Genomic DNA, 16534 nt, shown 5'->3' on the forward strand with positions numbered 1-16534 from the left:
TATCACCATCATTCCTCTGAATGTTCGGGAGGGTGAGGCACCTCCCACAAAATCAGCAACTACTGCAAATCATGTGGGGATACCAACCAGCACTCACTACATCCGGGTCTCCTGTGGCGGCCATTTTGCTGGCTAGGCTGATGTCTTCTGCTGGGCTCTTAACATCTTGGAAGGTGTTTGTGGCACTTAATCAGACTCACCTTTGTTTCCTTGTATTTTTACAGAGGGTCAGACCACCTTAATGGCATTCAAGTCCTGCGCAGAGCCTCGCAACTGTAAGAGCTATTTGTTCAGCGAGACCATTGGAGACTTCCGGCTCCGGATGAAGAAGGACTTCTGTGATAAGGACAACTGCAATTCAAATGAAATCAAGTGTATGTGAATCTGATAATGTCACGTAGTATTTACTTTGGCCATCAATGCACCAAGCACACTCTTTTTTTTAATTTGATGGGGTTCAGGAGCTAATTTCCTAAAAGATGGATGAGGATTTATGTTCTGAACATATATGGCCAAGGGTTGTGGCTTTGTTGACCCTGCGCAGCTGGCTCACTAGTAGGCCATATTGAAGATTCCGAAATTCACTCTCTATAATAGAGTTTGAGAATTAGTAGCCACATTGAAGCAGGGGCATAGCTTCAGGGGTGGATATGTAGGGTGTCACACACCTAATACATGTTTTTTTTACGATACATCGTTCGGTCCAGGTGCTTCCAGTTGGGTATGGTGAGGTGGCTGTTGGATTTCACCAATACTTTATACACACACAGATAAAAATGCACACACACACTCTCTCTGTTAGAAAAGACTTACACATTGTTGGTTAATTCACTAATAATGTGATTTCTGTCTTTTAGTACCCCTACCAATCAGCACCCCTCTCCGTTTCCACTGCCCCTGAAGCCCCTCATGTGAATTTTGCTTGTCATATAATTATTTTAACATTATGTGCAAGATCAATTGTTGGAAAATCTGAAACTCAACCGATCCCCCCCATCTTACTGACCAAGCTATTCCCCTGTATTCAAGACTTAATAGGCCAGGTACTCTCTAAAAGACAACAAGCATGCATTTCTCTGCAGCCCCCATCCCCCAACCCGTCCGGGGGCCCACAACAGGCCCCCAGAGCAATTCCCACCAGCCTTTCCATGGCAGCATCGCTGCCATGGAACACCTTAACCACCCGGCATCATGAAATGGATGGCGGTGCCTTCCAGGCACCACCACCATATGATGCCCCAGGTCCGCCCGGCTGGCAATCGTAACAATTGCCGACTGGCAGAAAAGCGGTGGACAGACTTTCCGTCCTCTGCGGTACACCAACCATGGTAATATGACGGGGGTAAATCATGTTGTGATGGCGGGCGGATGGCCACCGCCCGCCATCATAATGACCCCCTTAATCTTGAAAAATACTTTGCAATTTGCTTTTAACCAAGCCTGTCGGTCTTCAATTCTCCATTCTCAGGACAGTCCTCAGATTTCAAGATTGGCTCATTACAAATCAAAAAAATGAGTGCCTTTTGGGGAAGTGTGGGTGAAATGGATCCCGCCTCCTCACGATTAGAGCGCTTGAAAGATACACACATGGACAGTCCTCATTCATTTCAAAAGCTGAACAAGGAAGTCCACTTGAGAGCAATAAGACAGCTAAAGAGCAACATATTGACGTTTTACATTCTCAAGGTTCTATGATAACGGAGAAAAATCCGATGGTACCCCCAAATTGTTGTTGTTGAAGGCGTCGGAACCTTCATTCATTTTGTGCTATCATTCATATACAGCTTATATCACCTTTTTAAATTAACATATTTCATATGTTGCCACGACCAGACCACGGACAACATGTCGGCCCTCAAGCACGCCACCCGCAAACACCACCAGCTGATCCGCACCATCAAGTAGACAGCATTCAAAGAATGACTGGACAACAACGCCCACAACAGCAAGGAACTCTTCAGCATCGTCAAAGAGTTCTCCAACCCCAGCGCCAGAAACAACGACATCACTCCCTCGCAAGACCTCTGCGACTCACTCGCCTCGTTCTTCCACCGCAAGATCGCCGATATACACGTCAGCTTCGGCGCACCAACCACGCACCCAACCACCGAACCAACGCCCCCCACCACCACCCTCTGCGCCTGGACCCCGGTCAGCACGGAAGACACCACCCGCACGATGAACACCATCCACTCCGGATACCCAACCGACCCCTGCCCCCACCACGTCTTCAACAAGGCCGACTCCATCATCGCACCCCATCTCCGGGACATCATCAACACCTCCTTCAACACCGATACGTTCCCGGAGAGCTGGAAGCACGCCGAACTCAGCGCCCTCCTGAAGAAACCAACAGCGGACCCCACCGACCTCAAGAACTACCGCCCCATCTTGCTCCTCCCTTTTCCTGCCAAAGTCATCGAGAAGACCGTCAACAGACAGCTCGCCGCCTTCCTTGAGATGAACGGATCCCTCGACCCCTCGCAGTCCGGTTTCCGAGCCAACCACAGCACCGAGACCGCCCTGATCGCAGCCACTGACGACATCGGATCCCTGCTCGACAACGGGGAAACAGCGGCCCTCATCCCCCTGGACCTCTCCGTAGCATTCGACACTGTCTGCCACCGCACCCTAGTACAGCGCCTCAGCAAAATCGGAATCCAAGAGAAGGCACTGGAGTGGATCCTCTCATTCCTCGCCGGAAGAACCCAGAGAGTCCGTCTCCCCCTGTTCAGATCCGAGGCCACAGAAGTCATCTGCGGCGTATCACAAGGATCATCACTCAGCCCAACCCTTTTCAACGTCTACATGAGCCCTCTCGCAGCCATCGCATGCAAACACAACCTCAACATCATCTCCTACGCCGACGACACCCAGCTAATCCTGTCCCTCACCAATGACCCCGCCACCGCCGTAACCAGCCTACACGAAGGGATGAAAGACGTCGCCGAATGGATGAAGAACAGCCGCCTGAAACTGAACTCAGACAAGACGGAAATCCTCATCCTGGGATCATCACCCTCCACCTGGGACGACTCCTGGTGGCCCCCTGCCCTGGGCACCACTCCCAAACCAACGGACCACGCACGCAACCTGGGTTTCATCCTGGACTCCTCCTTCTCGATGACCAGACAAGTCAACGCCGTCTCATCATCATGCTTCAACACCCTGCGCATGCTCCGTAAGATCTTCAGATGGATCCCCACCGAAACCAGGAAGACGATCACCCAGGCACTTGTCACCAGCCGACTGGACTACGGAAACACCCTCTACGCCGGAACCACAGCCAAACTTCAGAAAAGACTCCAGCGCATCCAGAACGCCTCCGCACAACTCGTCCTGGACATCCCACGACACAGCCACATCTCCGGCCACCTGAGAGACCTGCACTGGCTCCTCATCAGCAAGAGGATCACGTTCAGGCTCCTCACCCATGCACACAAGGCCCTCCACGACTGGGGCACCAAGTACCTCAACAACCGCCTGACCTTCTACGCGCCCACCCGCCAGCTAAGATCAACCGGCCTCGCCCTCGCCGCCGTACCACGCATCCGCAGAGCCACCGCCGGAGGAAGATCCTTCTCCTACCTGGCAGCCAAGACATGGAACTCCCTCCCGATCCACCTCCGGCGGATCCAGGATCATCTCTCCTTCAGGAAGCTCCTCAAAACCTGGCTCTTCGAGCAGTAGCGGACCCCTCCCCCCAAGTGCCTTGAGACCCTTCCGGGTGAGTACCACGCTATACAAATGTCCATGATTGATTGATTGAGGTTCCCCTTAACACATCATAAAATAGGACTCTGGTGAGGGTCATGGTCTAGAGAGCCAATGACTGAAAAATCCAATGATTCAGTATATAAGCATTTTTTTACTTTAAGTTGAAAACATTGGCAGCATTATCCACCCATTCCATGAAAGGTAAATCCAAAATCCCATGTCCCTATTTGAGAAAATTTTTAAATCCACTGGAAAAAGTTGCTTTGGTTTTTCTTGCAGAACCAACAAGGTGGGCCTGATTCACAAAGGGCCTCCTCCAAGAGTGCAGACACTCCCCCACGACTGCGGGCCTCTGCCAGGAGTGCAGAGACTCCCCCACCACTGTGGGCCTCTGCCAGGAGTGCAGATACTCCCCCACCACTGCGGGCCTCTGCCAGGAGTGCATAGACTCCTCCATGACTGCAGGGCCTCTGCCACAAGTGCAGAAAACTCCCCCACTACTGCAGTGCCTCCACCACCAGTGCACAGACTGCCCCACGACTGCGGGCCCATTTCATGAGTGTGGAGACTGCTCCAGGATTGCATGGCCTTTGACATAAGTATGGAGAGTGCCCCATGACTGTGAGGCCTCTGCCACAAGTGCACAGACTGCCCCATGACTGCGGGGCACTGCGGGGCACCTGCCACAGGTGCACAGACTGCCTTATGACTGCAAGGCATCCGCCACAAGTGTAGAGACTCCCCCATAACTTCGGGGCCTCCGCCACAATTGCACAGACTGCATCATGATTGCGGGCCTCCGCAAGGAGTACACGTTCTGCCTCATGACTGCAGGGCCTCTTCCACGAGTGCAGTGACTCCCCCGCAAGTTTTGGGCCTTCCCCATGATTGCACAGAATGCCTCGTGACTGCGGGCCTCCGCCACAAGTGCACGAACTGCCTCATGACTGCGGGGCCTCTGCTACGAGTGCAAAGACTGACTCATGACTGCGGGGTTTCTGACATGATTGCGGAGACTGCCTCATGACTGCGGGGCATCCGCCACAAGTGCGAAGACTGCCTCAGCACTGCAGGTCTTCCACCACGAGTGTGGAGACTGCCCATGACTGTGGGGCTTCCATCACAAGTGCAGGGGCCCTATGTGAAAAGGGTAATGTTTAATTAGGAATACGAATCTTAAATATGCCCTGCTGTTCAATTTTGTGTGATCCAATTTCCAGATGCCTAGTGCCACCCTAACTCTAGCTCATTGAACAGATAGCCAGGATTGCCAACATATGAGATATTCCCATAGTTTAACTGAGACTTCGCTACGGCACCTCTATATATATGTCGACAACAAAGAGAAATAATCTTTCTTAAATGTGATAGCTGAAAATTACAACTTCCATCAAACTGGCAAGTCACATACAAGTGTCTCTCTAGTAGCACATCCATGTCTTTCACCGATCTTTGGTCTCATGAACTCTCCGGGAATGTCGGGGAGAGTCCAAAACATCGACTTGAACCCAAATGCACCTCCCCTATCTGTGGCTATGAGAGTGTGATCTTGTTCAATCACAGAAGCTAAGCAAGGTCTGGCCTAGTTAGTTCTTGGAGACCTCGTGGGAAGAACAGGTGCTGTAGGACAGTTATACAAATAACTTCTCCCCAAACCTAGCCTTGATAATGTCCCAGAACTAACGAAAAAGCGTGTAACCGGTTTAAATCCCAAGAAGCGATGAAATACCCTGTTTGGGTGATTTGTGCGCGGTCAGCAAGTTAAAGCATTTATTCAAGCCTAGGGCCTCTACTTTTCCCTCAGTTAATACAAGTGTTAGGCAAATAATTTTCAATTTTTAGTTGCCTTTATAGAAAATAAATGATTGGGCCATGTAGAATAGTAATTAACTTTTTTGAATATTGGTATCTGAAATGATACCAATCTTGTTGTAATATTCATAGATTTTAGTGATGCTCCAGTTTGGACTTAAATACTTCATCTAATCAGATCACCTGGAGAGCCTTAGGGGGGAGAGTGTTTGTTTGGGGTAGTTACCTAAATGCATTATAAAACACAGCTCTACAACTGGGACCAGAGGGGTACTAGCAGCCGGCCCCACAGTCATCTCGGTAACAGTGTTGGACTTCATCTAGGCACTGAACTATTCCAACATCCCTGTAAACACAGTAAACTAATATATTTAGTGAATATTCGATGGATGCTAATCAGGAACGGTATGCCGCTGTTGTCTGACTCAGCCTGTGGTGTGTTGCTTGTTCTTTTTGTGCTTAGTGGTTACTAATTACCTCAAATGGTGATGAAAACGTTTAAATCAAAACAATTGGCATTGGGATTAAATATAACGCGAAATTGTTACCAACGTTGTTGCATGAATAAGCTTTTGTTTAATTAAATTGTGCTGTAATTTACTGAAAAAATGCAATTAAAATTAATTTGGGGTTAAAGTTAGGGTGAAAGTTAGCATTGACATTGAAACATTCGACTACAATTTAATTAAAAATACCTTAATTTAATAAAGTAACACATTTGTGCCAGCATTGGACTTAAAATAAGACATAGACAGTTATTTTAATAACATGTCATTGAATTATAGCAACGTTGAGATGAGGATTGAAGTTAGAATAAAATAACTTGATTGGTTAATTTAATTTTATTTAGGAGATAGGGCCAGATTCACAAATGTGACCTTACACTTGTATGCAAATTCACTATTTTTGGGATCGCAGAGGAATTTTACGATTTGTATCTTTACGAGTGCGTAGACTCCGCACATACAAAGTCATTAAGATACTACGGGTAAGATTTTAATGTGAATTGCAAAAAATCGGAAATTTACTCTAAAGCGTAAATGTATCTTTTGTGAATCAGGCACTTACATTGGTTCAATTACATAAACTAATAACAGAGTTAAAGAAATGCTTAGAATTATGCTTACGTTCACGGTTGGGCTGAGACAGATTGAATTTAAAGGGAAAACGTACATTTCATTTTAGTTGTCGGGATGGTGGAAGAAATATATCTAGTATGGAAGTGGGATCTTTCAAGGGACCTGGGATTTCGGGTTGGACCTTGTCTGTTTTATTTTATTTTCCTTCCCTGATTTCATTATATATTGAGCCCAGAATCACAAAAGGCATGCCTGTAAGTAACTGACACAAGTCTCATGTTTTTATATATTCCAAAGCAGTTTTAGTTGAGGAATTAATCCGGGATGACTAGATTAAAGACGGAGGTAGAAAATCTAATATCTGAGGGATGGTTTGGGGGGGATGTGGGAGGGGCATCACTTTCAAAGGAGCAACATTCCTCTGCTTTAATGTTAAAGGTAGGTGCTGCACATCTGAGAAATGCACACGACAGACACATGCTTGTGTGCACTTACATACCCACAGAGTTGCACACATGCACACTCCCTGATGGACACGCTTACAGACACAGTGCTTCAGACACACTCAAGTTGGTTGCGCCCATCTTCTATGGTCTAGTTTCTTACTGTGTTGTGTGTGCAGGTGGGTTGATTGATTGGAGTTGAGAGAGCGCAAACTGACCTAAATGTATGAGTGCATCACACTTACTTGTAGTAAGCACAAATCATGAGGAGAAATGCCATGAGTGCTAATAGTATCTGCAATTATATTCTAAATGTATAGCTAATATAGAGATTTAAGTAGAAGTGGAACTAATACAGAAATGTGTGACGCTATATGATTTTATTAGATGTGATTATTCCTGAATCCATGTCGTGTAGCTGTTAAAATGTAAGATGGTAGGTGGTTAAACGCAGAATGTGGTAGGCCTCAGGGCCAGAGCTGGAGGGAAAGGGAAGATGTTTCTTTTCACGACACAGATTGTATTAATGTTTTGGTCATTGCATTAATGGGCCAGGATTTATAAAAATGTTTACTGAATAATAGAATAAGAGTATTAACATGCTTTAATTAATGAAGAAGTTGAATGCTATAATCATTATGAGAAATATTGTAGGCCTGAAATGTTTTAACATTGGTTTACACGTACATGTCTGGGCTGAGAAATGTTGCAGGCCTTTTTGGAAGTCTATGAGAGTTGGGTTCTTGGCTGCAGATATCTGTCTGCAAAGGAAAAGGGGGGATCCAATTATAAATGAATGAATAGAGGTCTGTTCAGTAGACGGCCCAGACATGGAGGAGGGTTCCGGAATGTTTAAGGGGTATCAGCGGGCCGGAGAAGAGTCTGAGAAGCAAGGTCAACTCTAACGTATGAGGCCCAATACAAAGCATCATGGAAAAAGCCAGAAGCTACACCACGTGAGGGGCGTCTCGAAAGGGGCGTCTCAAATGTTGTTGACTGTTTTGTATTAGGGACAGCACCCCTGGGTGGAGTTAGAGCAGATACCTGAGGACCCTTTAGAGAGCGGATGGGTAGGCAGAGAGGGGTCATGACTGGAGAACTATAGGTTTTCACCAAGAGACTTAGAGTGAGTGACTTCCCTTGGGGTCATTCACTGCTGACACCTTTGTTAGGTTGGGATTTGGTTAAGTAGGGATACCATCTAGAGCAGGGTAGGGACAGCCTAACCTGTGCGTTTTCCTCCAACTTAAATGAAGGAGAGATATGCGTCAATGCTGATAGCTTTATTATTCTTAGAACTTGTGTTAGTGATTTCCGTTGCTCGTCTGAGGGCTTTCCGAGAGCACATGTATGTAATTGGACCTGTGTATCTCGTGAATCTCATTCTGAGATGCCTGTATTTGCAGCTTATCATTTCCTTACAATAAACTTTTGAAAGCTAGAAGTTGTTTGTGATCTTTGGGAGTAGAGTCCTTTATTGGGTGAACTAACGTGGAAATGGATGTACTTTGTACCTTAAAGACAGGCAACAAAGGTTCAGTCGACCAGATCGAGGTTTAGATCAATAGTGCTAAGGTATCGATCAAAATCTCGCCCTTCCAGTTGGTAGCTATAGAGGATGGTTGCCTTCTTGAGGACGGTAACCTAGGCCAGGTTAGCTTACCCCAAGGCCCCTAGAAATCGATGATTGGAAGAACAGCCCGCTGAAGAAGATCCGGATGACGTGAGACAGAAACAGCAGCAGTATCGGTCGAGAGTGAGTATAAAGGGTTATGCGTGTTAAGATTGCGGTGTTTTGTATTGTATCTATGTTGTAATGTCAGGCGGAGGTGAATGTCTGTAGAGTGACTGTGGAACAGGTTGTGAGCGCGCGCAACCGGTGGAAATCTTAAGTTCAAGGAGAGCTTAAGTGGTTCGGGTGTATCGGACACCCAGAGTAATTGTCAACTGTGAAGGGGGTCATGAGGTACCATTGATCACCCGAAAGACCGAGATAGGGGGAACGTAAGAGTGAGTGCGTGAGTAACGGACGCTGGTCGGAAGTTACTGTGTGTGTAAGCAACCTATCAGAGAGACGATAGACATTTCGTCAGTTACGTTGACAATTACATATAGACTGTGGACGTACAGTCGAGAGAAGTGACCGCTTGGTCGGAAGTAGTCATTTTTCGGTGTATGAATGGGACGCATGCATAACCGGGAGACGAGTTGAGAAAGGAGGGGTGCTGCTGCGAAGCGGAGAAAAGTGACGTCAGAAAGTGTCGCGACGTGATTGGCCGACCGGAGAAAGACCGCGCTGTGATAGGCCAGCTAGCAAAGACGTCAGAAAGTGTCGCGACGTGATTGGCCGACCGGAGAAAGACCGCGCTGTGATAGGCCAGCTAGCAAAGACGTCAGACAGGGTCGCGACGTGATTGGCCGACCGGAGAAAGACCGCGCTGCGATAGGCCAAGTTAGCAAAGCCGCGACAGGATTGGTGGATTGTCATCAGGAAGTAAACAGAGTAGCGAGGCTGGATATTGTGCGCATAATTATGAAGTGTTTTAAATGGTTGAAAGCGGTGTTAAAAAAAGAGAAGCGGGGATCGTATGAAGGGGAAGAAGCCCCGCCGGAGGGGACGCCAGCTCGTTACATGGCAGTGAATGTTGGGTTGCATACGATCCTCTGGATATCAGAGTGGAGTAAGATTACGGAAGGAAATGAGGAACTGACGTTCCCGAAGTACGGGACGTTCAGATTAGAGGTGTTACATCGATTAAAATCAGTCATGACCTCAATAAGACCCTTGCCTAGACCGACCCAGTTTGAAGCCCTTGAAGCATGGATTAGGGCAGCGCATGAAAAGAATATGAACAGACGACAAGAAAGGGTGAAACGCTCGGTAAGGGCAGTGCAGGATGCCAGGTGGGATGCGGATGCTAAAAGATGGAGAGTGCATAACCTGGAAGTAAATAAACTGTACCCAGTGTTAGAGGTGCCCGTAAATAAAAGCCCCCTAGAAGAAGATGATGAGAGCGAAACAGAGGACAGCCTGATAAACAGATTATTGACAGACAGGCCACCCCCGTATAATAGAGCAGGGGGAGAGGTCGAGCATACAGAAGGAGAAAAGGGGGGCAATGCAGGAGAGCATAGACCGCTTCCCAGTTCAGAGTGGGATCCTGAGGCAAAGAAAGAGCTGTCCCAGCCTAGTCAGGTGCAGCAGGTAGTCGGTAGGTTTGTGGTACAAAGAGCGCCGGAAACGGAAAGCGCCACATCCTACGCATTACCAGATGCACTACAGGTACCTGTTACCATAGGTCCTATAATATCGATATATGACCAAGAGAGAGCAAGAGGGGAAGAACGGGTACGGAAGGACAGAGAAAGAGCAGAGAAGGCAAGAAGGAACGATACGATCAATTCCCCAAGTCAGATGCCGATACCGAGAGAGTGGAGCACCCCGATGCACACAGCAGGGGACCCGGGAGGAGATCCTGGGGGCCCTAGATGGCCAGTGGATCTGAGGGGATCTGGACGAAAATCCTTTCAAGAGCTAAATGAGTACATGAAGCAGTGGGATGAGGCAGTGAAGGCTCAAAAGAACATCATAGCTGCGGAAGCTGAAAGGGAAAGTCAGGACAGCCGAGCTCGGACTCACTGCGGGGCTGGGGAGAGTAGCCCGGAGTGGGACTGTAGAGAGAGAGATAGTAGGGGAGTCACCCATTGGGCCCGGAGTGGAGATAGAACAGACCTGGAAAACGGGGGCCCCGGGAGTGGAGGGGTGGCGCGCCCAATACTCAGTGAAGGGGAGAGGAGAGCACAAGAGTACAGAAACAGCTTTAAGTGTCCACACTGTGTGCCTGGCACCAGAGAACTGAATGGGAGTTGTGAGAGGTCGCACCATAGACCCTGTGATGACGGAAATGAGCGCAGCCCAGGGAATATGGGGAACCAGGAAGGATCGTATCGGATACTGAGCGATACGAGGCAAAGGGAGAGTAGCGACCAGAGGGAAAATAACAGAGAGGTGTACGGTGAGAGGAGAGAAGAAGAAGAGAGTGGGCAGAGCAAGAGTAGGGGTAACAGGCCCGTGTTCCATCGCCTTCCAAGATCGGATGGCCGAGCATGGGACCTGGAGAGATGGGAGCAAGGGAGGGCACCCATTAACTCTCCCGAGCCCAAACGCAGAGCTCGAAGTTGGGATGGTAGGGAGACCAGTGAGCCCCCTTCGAAAGACATATTGCGAGCTGAGATAAAAGCCAAGAGACTTGATGTCACCAGCTTAAGGTCAGATCTGGATGACATGGTAGATGGTACCCTGCCTTTAGAAAGAATGGAAATGTATGAGCAGGATGAAATACTGTATATGGCAAAGGACATCACTCGAAAGGCGAGAGCAGTCCATGAGAAGTTAGTCGAACTAGCAGGCAAATATATGGTGGATCTGTCAAGAACCAAAGCATTACAGGGTAACCACAGGCTACATTACACAGATCGAGACCTAGATGAGAGGAGAACGATTGGGCTGAAAATGCACATAAGGGAACTGATCGCTGGAATAAGGACATGGAGGGCACTAGATAAGTGGGAAGAGAGGTGGTCCAAGAAAGGGACCGGCAGGAGAAGCACGCTTGGTATGACACCAGGACTGCAGGGAATAGAAGCATACCCTTTGCGGGAAGTCGCAAATGGGAACTATGTGCATGTCCCTTGGAGTAGGGGAGATTTAGCTGCTTTTACCACCTCCTTCCCCAAATTGCGGGAAAACCCCATGGAGTGGTACAAGCAAGTCGAGAGGTTTGTAAAAATCTCAAAGGTCCTATGGATAGATCTGAACACGCTGTTTGACATTGTAGTACCAGGAGATCTGTGGACAGCATGCAAGGTTAGCGCTGAGTGGCCCACAACGGAGCCAGAGAGAGATGCTAAGACTAATGGGCCGTCCGAGATTGTGATGGCAAAATTCGAGAGAGTGATGACTTGGCTGAAAGAGAAAGTGCCAATGCAAGACATAGATTGGGTCAGAATAGACCGAACCAGACAGGAACCCAAAGAGACAGTCCACGAATATTACGAGAGATTGCTGAAGGCGTTTAAACAGTATAGCGGCTTGGATGTAATGGATCCAAAGGACATAGGGCAATTTGTGTCCAAGTTCGTCCTGGGACTGAGACCGGATATTAGTTTAATGATTCAGCAACACTCGATTTGTTGGCAAAGTAAACCCCTAGACGAAATACTGAGATATGCCAGGTACTGCTGTGATGAGATAGACTCCAAGGCTAAGAAACTAAAAGAAAAGTTGATGGTGGTACAGATGCAGGCAGCAGGAAAGGGGGGACCGCAGCAACAGCAGCAAGGAACAGGTACAGGAGGAAAGAAGCAGTACAGTCAGAACAAGGGCAATGAGGAGAGTTCTACCTTTAGACCCAGAATAGACATAGCTGCCTTGAAGAAAACGACTAGGTGCCACCAGTGTAACGAGGTGGGGCATTGGAAACGCGAGTGTCCCTACAATGGAGAGATAGGAGAACAAGAGATAGAGGAGGAAGAGGTCCAGAGCACACCTACAAGAGGGGTGACGCCATACCAAGGAAAGGTGCTCAAAGGGGGGGGGGCTCCTCCCCGAGCTCAGTTCCCGCAGCCTCCTCGAGTAGGGACTGTGGGTAAGACCTATAGACAAATGCCCCTGTTTGTGGAAGGTGAAGAGTGCTATTATGTGGACCCATTAACCGGACAGAGAGTGGAAAGAGAAGACTGCACCCTCGGGGCAGCCTTAGAGGTGGACCAGAGGGGACCCTATGTCGAAGCAGAAGTAGCAGGGTGCCCTACGACATTTCTGGTGGACACAGGAGCCACTAGGTCCACGATCAGATCAGCTGCAGTTCCAGACCTGCCCATGTCTGGAGAGACCATACAAGTGGTAGGGGTCGCAAATAGGAGAATAACCAGCCAATTGACAGAACCGGTACAGGTGAAAATAGGGAAGTACAGCGATGAGCACCAATTTGTGGTTTGCGATTCAAGCCCTGTGTGTCTGCTAGGAAGAGACCTGTTGTGTAAATTGAATTGTACTATATATTGTACACCTCAGGGAGTGGAGGTATTGACCAATGATGATGATGCAGATTTCAAAGTTGCAAACTCAAGAATATGCGTGGAGCTGTATCCTACTTTGACAGTAGATGAGCTCCCCTGGGACTTGAGAGAGACAGTGGCACCAGAAGTATGGGATTTCACTGGGGAAGAGATAGGTTTGGTCAAAGGGGTGGACCCAGTGAAAATTGTAGTGAAACCGCATGCTGAGTTCCCAAGAACACCCCAATATAAATTGACTCCAGAAACGATTGCAGGTATAAAACCCGTGATCGAGTCCATGATTAAACAGGGAATACTGAAAGAAATCGTGGGTAGTCCATGCAACTCCCCGATTATGGGTCTGCAGAAACCAAATGGGAAATTTCGGATAGTGCAGGACCTTCGAAAGATTAATAACATAGTCGTTTCGTGTTGTCCAGTGGTACCGAATCCATCAGTGATACTGTTTCAGATTCCATTCCAAGCAGAGTGGTTCACAGTGATCGATCTTTGTCAGGCTTTCTTTTCGATCCCTCTGGACGAAGAAAGCCATTTTCTTTTCGCATTTAAGCTGGAAAATCGCGTCCTAACATGGTGTCGTATCCCTCAGGGGTATACAGAGAGTCCATCGATCTTTAACCAGCTTTTGAAGAAAAATCTTGAAAGTCTAGTGCTGCCCCAGAAGTCAGTTCTGGTCCAGTACATAGACGACCTCCTCGTGGCGTCAGAAACAGAAGAAGCTTGCAGGGAGGACTCCATTGCTTTGTTAAATCACCTAGCTGCCAATGGGCACAAGGTGTCCCCGGGAAAACTGCAGTACTGCCTGACAGAAGTGCAGTACTTAGGACACAGAATAGAGAAAGGCAAACGAAAGGTGTCACCAGACAGGATAGAGGCGATCATGAAAATGAATGCGCCTAAGACACAGAGAGAGGTCAGGATGTTTCTAGGGATGGTGGGTTATTGCCGACAGTGGATCGCGAACTTTTCACTGAAAGCAAAACCCTTGCAAAAACTGACGCACAAGGAGGTGAGCGATCCGGTACCATGGGACAAAGACTGTTTGATGGCATTCTTACAGCTGCGAGAGGACCTGTGTCGTGCTCCGGCATTGGGAATGCCTGATTACAATAAACAATTTTTTCTTTACTGTTGTGAGAGAGAAGGTTGTGCGTTGTCTGTGTTGGTCCAAATCCATGGGAATGCCCGTAGACCAGTTGCTTATTTCTCGGCTACTTTAGACCCAGTAGCCGCAGCGTTGCCCGGATGTCTCAAATCCGTTGCTGCAACGGGTGTCAGCATTGAAAGATGTGAAAATATCGTCATGGGGCACCCGTTAGAGGTGTGCGTGCCCCATTCTGTTGAACTGTTAATGACCAGGACCAAAACACAGCATCTGACCAACAGCAGGCTCACGCGATATGAGCAAGTTATTCTTGCTGCAGAGAATGTGACCCTCAAGAGATGCTCTGTTTTGAACCCTGCCACCTTGATGCCACTTCCAAATGATATCGATGATGATGATGAATGTACAGACCATGACTGCCTCGATGTGACTGAACTATGCACCAAACCCAGACCCGACATCGTAGATGAGCCACTGACCGACCCAGACGAAATTTTCTTTGTCGATGGCTCATGTGTAAGAGACGAAGTTGGGCAGTTGAGAGCAGCTTACGCTGTTTGTACAATTGCTGGAGTTGTGGAAGCTGGGTGCCTGGAAGGAGTACACTCCGCTCAGGTAGCCGAGATCATTGCCCTGACACGTGCTTGCTTAGCAAGCAATCAAATTCGAGTCACCATATACACCGACAGCCAATATGGCTATGGGGTAGTTCATGATTACGGGCAGTTATGGTCTCAAAGAGGGTTCATGACCTCTTCAGGCTCTCCCATTCGCAATGGAGAGTTTGTGCGCCTGTTGTTAGAGGCGTTGCAATGCCCAGCAGGTATCGCAGTTGTAAAGTGCACCGCACATACCAGAAATGAGGACTTTGTTTCAAAAGGCAATAGATATGCAGATGAAGTTGCGCGGTATTGCGCGGAGCAAGGGTACTCTTTCACAGAGGTGGAAGTGGGCGGAATAAATGTAAGAACTGAATTAGCCATGATATTGGAAACTGTTGATACTTGGGATGAACTGTCAAACATGCAAGAAAATGCTCCTGATATTGAAAAGGAAACATGGGAAAAGGCAGGATGTGTAATGGGTGAGTCCCATTTTTGGGTCTCAGCAGACGGCAGAGCAGTGTTGCCCAATGAGATGGTGAGTCCTATGGCCAGACTCATACATGGTCCCGTACACTTAGGGAGAGATGCTATGCTGAGAGTGTTTAGACAGACTTGGTACAATCCTAAGTTTAGAATAGCAGCAGAAGCAGTGTGCCAGCGTTGTGTGACCTGTCAGCAGCTGAACGTAGGAAAAAGAACACCAGTTACACTGAGTCACATAGGAAGGTCTGGAGGTCCATTCAACAGAATGCAGATAGATTTCATTGAAATGCCAAGATGCAACCGCCTCCGCTATGTCCTGGTGGTTGTTTGTGTGTTCTCCAGATGGGTTGAGGCATACCCTACACGTAGGTGCGACACCCTCACCGTGGCCAAGTTACTGCTCAGAGAACTCATTCCGCGCTTCGGGGTGCCGGCCTTTTTGGAATCAGATAGGGGAACGCATTTTAACAGCGAGCTTGTGAAGATGATTTGTGTAGCGCTCAATATCGACCAAAAGTTGCATTGCAGTTACCTACCAGAAGCTTCAGGGATTGTGGAGCAGATCAATGGCACAATCAAGGCCAGAATAGCAAAAGTGTGCTCCTCAACGACCCTGAGTTGGCCTGACGCCCTGCCATTGGTCCTCATGAGCCTTCGTAGTACCCCAGACAGAAGAACAGGGTTGTCACCACATGAGGTGTTAATGGGGAGAGCAATGAGGCTGCCATCTGTCCCAACTGCTGCACTGTTAAATATCACAGATGATATGATCCTGGACTATTGTAAGGGGCTGTCTGACGCCATTCGTTCTGTGTCCCTTCAGGTGCAGGCTGCCGAGGTTCCAGCGTGCCAGGGCCCGTGCCATGACCTGTATCCTGGGGACTGGGTCCTGGTGAAAAAACATGTGAGAAGAAGCTGTCTGGACGTTCGTTGGCGTGGGCCCTTCCAGATCATCCTGATCACGAACACAGCTGTGAAGGTGGGAGGCCTGCCCAATTGGATTCACGCGTCACATACGCGAAGGGTTCCAGCACCTCTGGAAGAAACAGCTCCTCTCTCGGATAGACGTCCAGCAGAGGACCGAGAAGCCATAGAGGGGGCTAGCCAAGCTGTAGAGGTGCCAGCGGAAGCAGGGGAAGAGTCTGACCAAGCTGAGGACGGTCAGTACAACAGCGAAACAGACGACGCTACAGAAGGAGAAAGTAGCTG

The 16534-nt window shown here is 48.3% G+C and overlaps 1 protein-coding gene across 1 annotated transcript in view; it reads left to right on the plus strand.

The window, feature by feature from the left end:
* LOC144767725 (phospholipase A2 inhibitor and Ly6/PLAUR domain-containing protein-like) overlaps nucleotides 1–16534 on the plus strand; it is a 78283-nt gene that overhangs the window by 11243 nt on the left and 50506 nt on the right. Inside the window, exon 3 of the mRNA XM_078651109.1 lies at nucleotides 225–374. Coding sequence (XP_078507235.1) covers nucleotides 225–374 — 150 coding nt within the window. The remainder of the gene's footprint in view (nucleotides 1–224; nucleotides 375–16534) is intronic.

Source organism: Lissotriton helveticus, chromosome 7 (assembly GCF_964261635.1).
Source record: "Lissotriton helveticus chromosome 7, aLisHel1.1, whole genome shotgun sequence".
NCBI classification, from domain to species: domain Eukaryota; kingdom Metazoa; phylum Chordata; class Amphibia; order Caudata; family Salamandridae; genus Lissotriton; species Lissotriton helveticus.